Here is a 9,002-nt window from a genome sequence, read left to right as displayed (position 1 = left end):
GGATGAATAGAAATGATAACAATAATAACATCAGTAATAATATTAATAATAATAATAATAATAATAATAATAATAATAATAATAATAATAATAATCATAATAATAATCATAATAATAATAATAATAATAACAATGAAATGATAATACTCACAATAATAATAATAATAATAATAATAATAATAATAATAATAATAATAATAATAATAATAAATAATAATAATCATGACACCAATACTAGCATTAGAAATAAGTAACAGTAATAATAATAGTAGTAGTAGTAGTATAGTAGTTGTAGTAGTAGTAGTAGAAGTAGAAGTAGAAGTAGAAGTAGAATTAGTAGTAGTAGTAGCAGTAGTAGTAGTAGTAGAAGTAGTAGTAGTAATAGTAATAGTAATAGTAATAGTAATAGTAATAGTAATAGTAATAGTAATAGTAATAGTAATAGTAATAGGAATTGGAAAAGTAATAGTAATAGTAATAGTAATAGTAATAGTAATAATATTACTTATAATTATAATCATGATACTCGTTATAATAATAATAATAATAATAATAATAATAATAATAATAATAATAATAATAATAACAATAATAATAACAATAATAATAATAATAATAATAATAATAATAATAATAGTAATAATAATAATAATAATAATAACTATAATAATGATAATGAAATCTAAAACACTCCAGCTGACATATTACTGCATTATCAATAATATAAAGAGATAGGAACAGTACATATACACATTACACATCTAACACAACTTTACAGAGACAAATATTTTTTTGCTTTTTGACCAAATATAATGATAACAATATAAAAACATTGTAGTGTATCAATTACCATTCTATCAACATGAGTTTAAATGCTACATCAACCTGCTTTTTTAACATTGCGCAGAAACTGATGGTATAAGTTCTGCAAACTTTTGGCAAACACCTTCATTTCTTGAAAAAGCTCAGGCATGCAAAACACTGCAGAAAGAATCTTTTGATATTTCAGGTTATACCACACTGCATTTTTTATGCGATTTGGCTATTTTTTCCAACAGAAGTTGGGATCAAAGAAGTAAAAAAAAAAAAAAAAAAAAGTTTGCAAAGAGAACACTGCCAAAAAACATCTGAATTGCACAAACAACTACAGAAGAACCAGTTTTTCCTACAAATATTGCAAGCCAAATACAAACAAGTAGTCAATTTCTGATCATACATCAACAGATATGGTAGTTTATAGACACCTCCGGGTACTGCAAAAGGCAGAGAGAATTCTTGGAAGACTGGAGGCCAGCAAGATAGAAACAACTTCCAATAGCAAAGTTGTTGTGTTTCTATATCTGTGATTATCTTATGGTGAATAGGGTATATATATTCCCACTAACCAATTCAGAGACACATTTTAGAAGTAAGCATTCAAACAAAGACACGCACAAACATGTATGAACAATAGGCAATGGTCAGCCCCTTTTGGTCCATTCTCAGTCTCCACAATGATTGACATTTTTTGTTCTTGATTGTTGATTAGTCTTGTTCCCTCTATTTTGTCCATTATAGCAGGATGAATTAAAATGTGGTCCAAAAACTACCTAGTCTGATAATTCTATTGAAATATCTCAACACTCTCTTGAAGGGCAAATTCTGTCCAGTAAACATGAACACAGCAACATAAGAGTTGACACTGTCCCTTGTTCCTTAGTTTACATGGCCGTCACAGTGATCACAAGTGGTCACTGTGACCAAATGGCCCAGGGCAACTTATAATAGCTGAAAAATAGCTTTCCCCCCATGAGGCATGATCACTATTTCTATTTATTTTTTAAAAGTCATCTGTCTGCAGACTTTTTGCCTGTGATTTTTTCCTTGTATCCCCCTTTGTTGATCCCTCATATGTGAATCCTCATTGTTCTAGCTGAACAGGTCTGCCCATGGGAAATCTGTTGACATAGATTATCTATCCAGCCTTCTTTTCACTTATACTTAATGAGTCCTTCCTAAGGTTCTTTTGCTACAGATCTTCAGATGGTACTGAATGCAGATATTGTAGGAAAAATATATTTTCAAGACTTATCCTACTGAACTTTTTGGTGCAGTCATGGTTCTAAATAAACTGAGAGGGTAGCAAATGCCCATTATCCCCGCAGAACCAGATCAGATAAATGTCTCCCTGGGCCAACAAGACTTCTAAGCCAGTTCTCCATCTTAGGGCAGGTCACCCAAAAAGCCTGAGAGTAATCAGACATGACAAATTAAGAGAAAGTGAGCTTTTAGCAAATTGTAATAATGCCAGCTATGCTTTACTAGATACAAGAGGTTAAAACCTGTAAAACAAATTGATGATCAACTTGAAAATCTCCAAGTGTGCTTTGTGCAGCCCCAGTGCCTATCGGCACTATTCCATATAAAATGTGTTCCACAAAAATTCCTAGAACTTCACACCATTTTTCACTCTATACACACATATATAATCTGCTGTTGCCTAAGGTGAAAAAGTGAAAATTACACACACACATATACATGTATTCACACATGCATATCCCCCATGAAAGAAATATGCATATCTTGTAAGCATGTTGCTAACATAGTAAGCAGCATCTGATGTTCTATAATTCCATAGGTAAGATTGAATGAAGATTTAAGTGTGTAAAGGGTTAACGGAGAGAGAAATGATTGGGAAAGTCTTGTCTTAGCCACCCCTTTGATAAGTATATAGAAATATTTGAACAGTGTTTCCTGTGACTGTGGGACTCTCTTACTCTAAAACAAAAAACAAATTGTGTCACATGTAATGGCACATGGGAAGTGACACTCTGTGGGCAGGGTGAGGACCTATGCCACAAAAAAAAAATATAGACAATGAAAAGAATGACATATCAATTTCTAATATCATATAATCCATAGAAAATGAATGTATTTCATTGTACCACAAAAAGTCAATCAATAAAAAAAATACATATATATAATTCATGGGCCAAGCAGGTTACAAGGTCCAAAATTTTCTTTGCTTCCTGAGATATTGAAACTGAGTCTGCATGGCTTCTTCCTTTTTATGTCTGTTTGATAAATGATGACTCCTTTTTGGTATTCAACATTCACTAATCTAAAACATTCCATCCTTCATCAACGATAAAATTTATTTTCAAATACCTCTATTTGTGGCAAAGGTACACTTCTTCAATCATTAAATATTGTTCACATATGCAGACAGTCCCACATTCAAGGAAAATCAGAATGCATGTTGATGTACTCTGAAGACCATCGCTCCTAAACCAATAACACCAGGGTGGGTTTGGCTCCGTCCAATCTTAATGATGGTGTATTTCGATGGGTGCAGGCCAAACACCTTGGTTTACTCGCCCACTCAGGCCACTGCCACTTGCTGCATAAATGATCACCCAACGTGCCATACAAAATGCTTTGACAAGATATCAAGTCCCCAGTGGCAAGTGCTGCCACCACACGACGTGATATCATCTCACCTATCACTAACAGGTTAACTGTGCATGCACATGAATCCAAAAATTATCTTGATTATTAATGTAATGTTTAGGCAACCACAAATATAAATATTCAATCAAACAAATATGAAGAAAATAGTTCAGGCATTTAGATCACAGAAGATAGTTCCAGGATTAAGATTCAGATTCGTATTTTTAAAAAGTACAAGCAAAGTGAAAGTGCAATTTCACAAGAAATAACCATTGATATGACACTTCAATCATATTTTGTCAAACTTTTAAACAAACTCATACTAAATGCTTGATCAGACACTCTTCAAATGAAACAAAATATACCATTTGAACGATGAGAATATATCAACATCAGTAGTATCTAGAGTCTATCCACAGAAGGCATCTTCCATTACTGTTCTGAGGCTCACTGTAGATTGAATGTGCTTCTCCTTCCTCACCACTGTCCTGTGATAAAGAATAATAGACGTCATGAACATGTTCTTACTGACAACCAACAGCTGATTGCACTTTTTTTTCCTTTTCCTTTTTTTGGAGCTGTTCTACTTGTTTTGTCTCAGAAATATGTTTTCTTCATATAAAATTTCAATTGAAAAAGATTGTGACAATTAATATCTTATATGAAAAATAGTATATGTCTTCCTTATTTCTTTTTTTTACCCTACATCAAATTTCATGGAGATCTTTATCATTTGAACTAGGTTTATAATTTTTCTTGTATGCATATCAATTTTAACTGATACTGTAAGAGATATTACTGTATGAAAACTTCTAATAGAAATTATCAGTCCAAACTTTCCCTCTAAAATATAATAATAAAAAATACTCTAAACAATTATCATTAAAACTGGTAAATAGCCACATTACATATGAGTATCTTATTACAAAATTCTTTGATATCTATTACCCAACACAAACAAAACTTTTACTAAACAATGAATCCCAAGAGAATATGACTCATATACTCTCACACAACTTCTACTCAGCAAAGCATACCAATGATTGGGTGTAACTCCGAGCTCTGAGGATGAACAATTTGCTGTGCCTGTGAAGGCTCAGTCTGGTGCTGCGTCCCCTGTGACTGGTTGGGCTGCTGGTGCACCAAGTTTGCTGCTGCCTGTGAGGTTTGGTGCTGATGAACAATGCTGAGCTGCTGTGATGGCTGGGGCTGATGCACCACACTGATCTGCTGTGAGGTCTGGGTCTGGGTCGTGGGTTGCTGGTGGACCAGGGTAAGAGGCTGATTCTGTGGGAGTCCTGCCTGCTGCTGGATGAGGGTGACATGCTGAGCCTGCTGCTCCTGTGAGGTCCGTCTTGTCTGCTGCTGGTGAGGGACCACATGAGAAGGATGCGCAGGTGCTTGCTGGGAGCTCTGTGGGTGAATCACAGACAGCTGGTGCGTTTGTTGGGTGGGTGTCTGTTGTCCTGTAGGCTGGTGGACAACAGCTATCTGCTGAGCTGCACCCTGCTGCACTGGCTGCTGATGCACAACTGAGATTTGTTCCTGTGAAGTGCCCTGCTGACCTGACTGAGGATGAATCACAGATAACTGCTGGGATTGCTGTGTCACACCCTGCTGGGGGGTTTGCTGTGGGATGAGGGACAGCTGCTGTGTTGGCTGTTGAGAAGACCCATGCTGTGGCTGGACCACAGTGTAGGTCCAAACATAGACAGGACCTGAGGTGCCCTGCGACATCTGGGCCTGTGATCGGTGCGACCCAGTCTGGTATTCTGTATTGGTGGAGACCGAAGAAGGGACAAGCACCTGCGTGGTAGGGAGAGCAGAGCCTGACAGCGGCTGACTGCCTCCTCCCAAACTGGGGCAAGACCACAGGATCTGCTCATCGCTGCGGATTACAGCACTGCCCTGGTCCATTGGGGCAGCCACTGTGGTCAGTTGTGCGAGAGGGTCCTGCTCTTCTGGGTCTGGATGCTGCTGAGGATGCTGCGGATGTGGGTCGCACAGATCCACTATCTTGGAATCTTTTACAAATACCTGAAATTAGAAGATATGAAATCATTCAACAATATCAAAGATGAAAGTAACAACAATAATAACGTTTGTAATACTAATACCCACAATAATAATAATAAAGATAATAATACCAATACCCATATCAAAATAATAATAAGTAATAGTATCCATGATAATAAAGAAAAAAATAATAATAATGCATAAAATTATTAGTTAAACCTCACTCTTATCATCTTTAATAATGATGCCTTTATATGTAGCAACCACTCACACACAAGTGCATAAATCAAGCAAGGCCTGAAGGATGAACAGTACCTGAGGGAAAGTGTTTGGGTTGAGGGCTGCTGGGTAGGAGTGGGCAGGAACCGATCGCTGCTTTTTCCGCTTTCTGTGATGAATGATTGAGTCTCCCGATACATTCTCAGATTTTATTGTACATCTGTCAAGGGAGATTAATTATACTCAGTTGTTTTCAATCATTCAAAAAAAATATTAAGATGAGAATGATAAAAAAATATATATATCTGGTATATGAATCATAGCAATTTGAGTCACGTTAATTAATCAACAGCAATATCAAGAATACACTTTTTTTTTCTTTTTTTTAACACATCATCATTATCAAAATATCATAAAAAAAATATCATATGTGACACAACACACCAAACAAGCCAAATGACTTCAAACTCATTTGATGGTCACAGATTATCAAGCCTATATTGTGTTTGTAGAAAAAATTACAACTAGAGAAAAAAGAAGAGATGTTATTCAACTAATTAGAATAAGTAAATTTTTTTAGAAACAAGTCAATCCCCGGAAACAAGCCAACATAAAATAAAGACAACAAAAAAGCAAAATCCCTCTTTAGTAAAAGACCTCACATGAATCAAAAGGAATTATTTCATTCATAAGGATGCACTGTTTTACATTTATGAAATATGAATAATTGTACAGTTGTATTAATCTATCAAGTCTAGACAGCATATGGTACAGCCAGAAATGTGGTAACAGTTGATGTTCATTTAATGACAAATATTCAACATATGACATTTCATAGTGCATATACTGTATATCAATACCAGAATTGTGATCAACCAGTTAATAATCCATTTTGGTATGTGAAACTATTTTTTCACAATAGCACTTCCTTCAATAATAATCACAATTCTCTTATTCCAGCTCACACACAGCAAAACATCTAACCTTCTGAAAAAAGGTATGAATGAGAAAAGCAGTAAGTTGTTATATTTGGTAATACTAACTTCCGAACATTATGTCCCTGTTCTCCACAACGGCTGCACTTTGTTCGACAGTTAGTCACACGGCCGACATGGATTAGACGAGGGCTTGTGGCTAGCCAGCTCCGCTTCAGCTCCAGGCAGAGGTTGCCGTAGCGGTTGATAACAGCCGGGACCTTCTTGAATGACGACAAGGTAAGGCCACTGATATTCCTAGAAATATTGATAGGTGAATTACCTTTAATCAGAAAAGTGTTTATATCATCATTAATATCTGCATGAATCAAATCAATAAAAAATTGCAGAATATAATCCTTTTAATCTCCTATCACTCTCTACATTATACAAAAATACTTCACACGGTTGCAAAATATATGGGTACTCATAACAGTTCATTAATCCAATGCAAAAATATATGGTAGATTTACATATTTTTTCCTTAACTCATTGATGACAAGAGTGTCTGTGTACATGCACTTTCTACGTGATTTTGTTATATATTTTTTTTTTATACATATAGAGTGCTCTACTTCGTCACCTATGAGTTAACTAATAGACCAAACTGACCTCACCTGTTTATCCCCTTCCTTTAACCCTTCCAAAACAGGCCACATCTAAAGATGATGTGTGTTTTCTATAATATTCTATACTTAAGGTACAATGTTTAACCTATTGCAGACAGAGATTAAATGACTAAATTACAGGAATTATTTGTCTAAACAATGTCATTGCCATGCCAGCACCGGCTGTAAGTCTAACAAGAGTGAAGAAGAATTTTAGTAATCTAAATTTAGTAATCTAATGTATAAATGAGCATTATTGGGTGGAACTTGTGGTCATGGAGCAAAGTTCGAGCTTTCCTTGTTCCACCAAACCTACTGGATAGCAGCCCCACATCAATTACATAAGCCTCTTTGCAATGGATAATGTCTATAGTTGATATATTAGCAAAGTGATAGTGATTAGTTTGATGCCTTGTATTTTGAATACAATAATGTATTTTGAAAGTGATCTGACCCTGTGAAAAATGTCAGTCTAGGAAAAAAAAGTTTCAACATAAATACTATTCTTATTGTTATTACCATTATAATAATAATAAAAATAACAATGACAGTAACAATAATGATAGGAATAGAAAAAAAAAAATTTTCTTCAAAAAAATCAAGGAAAGGGTTACACAGGTGAGGTTAGGTAGGCCTACTAATTGACTCCTTGGTGACTAAATAAAACAAAACCATAGTAGACTTTGCATGTTCCTATTGTCACTGCATTAAACTAAAAATAATGGTGCACTAACCTGTAATCCTTGCGAATCTCAAGTGTTGCGTTGGCAAAATAAACTAGGAAGCGTAGAGGAGTGCCTCCAGGTAGTGTGATGTAGAAGACCTTTTCACTCATGGTTGCTCTCTCTTCCTCAATGCTGCATATTGTGGGGCGTAGACTGTTTCCCTCGGCAACCAGGGCCTTCATGAGTGGGCGGAACTGGACATTGTTGGGATTGGCTTTGTATATGAAGTGGATTTTGTTGTCAACAACAGCCTGCATAGTTTGAATACCAAAGAAATATGTCATCATCTTGCTCTGACTGCATCTGCCTGTGGCTGTGGAGTCATTCTTATCACCAAAATTTGTGAGGTCTCTCTTTTCTTCACAATAATCCAGTAAGTCGACTTGAATGCAGGCATCATCATCTAGCTCATGAATTTCGTTCTCAAGGGAGTGTGCCAGCTCCTCAAGAGTTTTGGCAACAGCATCAAAGTAGTGCCAACGAGCACCCACAACGCCTGCGTAGTTGCCGTCCAGCTTGCTGCTGCTCTCTACTGAGCCACTGATGGCAAAGTATGATGGGTGAGACTGCTTCTCATGCTGGTAGATGATGGGCCCCGTCTCCCCTTCTGTCACAAAGAACTCAAGGTACTCCGGAAAGTATGTCTTCTCTAACTTGTCAATGATAAATGGGGGCTTCAATACTGCTTTCTCTAGCTTCTCTTTGTAATAACTATATTCCTTCCTATACTGATCTTTGGTCTGTTTGAGCAAGATCCGCTTGGCAAGACACTCCTCATCAGTGAGAGACATTCCTACGTTATTCTTGCGGCACCAAATGTCTTCAACCTGTGTCTCTCTTACTCGGTCTCCAGCATCTCTCAGAGCTTCCATCAAGAGGAAGAACATGGCATCAATTTTATTTTCTTTCTGTACTTGGCAAAACTTGTCTATATGTGCTATCAGAGGCTTCAGTCGGTCCTGTCTGATGTATTTGGCATTAACAGCGGTAAGAGATAACTTGTGGTATGGGGTCCTTCCCCCAAACTTCTT

The 9,002-nt window shown here is 36.1% G+C and overlaps 1 protein-coding gene across 1 annotated transcript in view; it reads right to left on the bottom strand.

The window, feature by feature from the left end:
• Positions 1-452: 452 nt before the first annotated feature.
• LOC122244374 (uncharacterized) overlaps positions 453-9,002 on the bottom strand; it is a 14,203-nt gene continuing 5,653 nt past the window's right edge. The window contains exons 2-6 of the mRNA XM_043002261.2: positions 7,981-9,002; positions 6,708-6,896; positions 5,761-5,884; positions 4,467-5,466; positions 453-3,917 (exon numbers count right to left, since the gene is read on the bottom strand). The exon at positions 7,981-9,002 is cut by the window's right edge and continues 1,215 nt beyond it. Of these exons, the coding sequence (XP_042858195.2) occupies positions 3,907-3,917; positions 4,467-5,466; positions 5,761-5,884; positions 6,708-6,896; positions 7,981-9,002 (2,346 nt within the window). The 3' untranslated portion in view covers positions 453-3,906. The remainder of the gene's footprint in view (positions 3,918-4,466; positions 5,467-5,760; positions 5,885-6,707; positions 6,897-7,980) is intronic.

Source organism: Penaeus japonicus, unplaced genomic scaffold (genome assembly GCF_977035675.1).
Source record: "Penaeus japonicus unplaced genomic scaffold, GWHDUDI00000001_assembly GWHDUDI00000041, whole genome shotgun sequence".
Lineage (NCBI taxonomy): Eukaryota > Metazoa > Arthropoda > Malacostraca > Decapoda > Penaeidae > Penaeus > Penaeus japonicus.
This window is presented reverse-complemented; position numbering and strand designations above follow the sequence as displayed.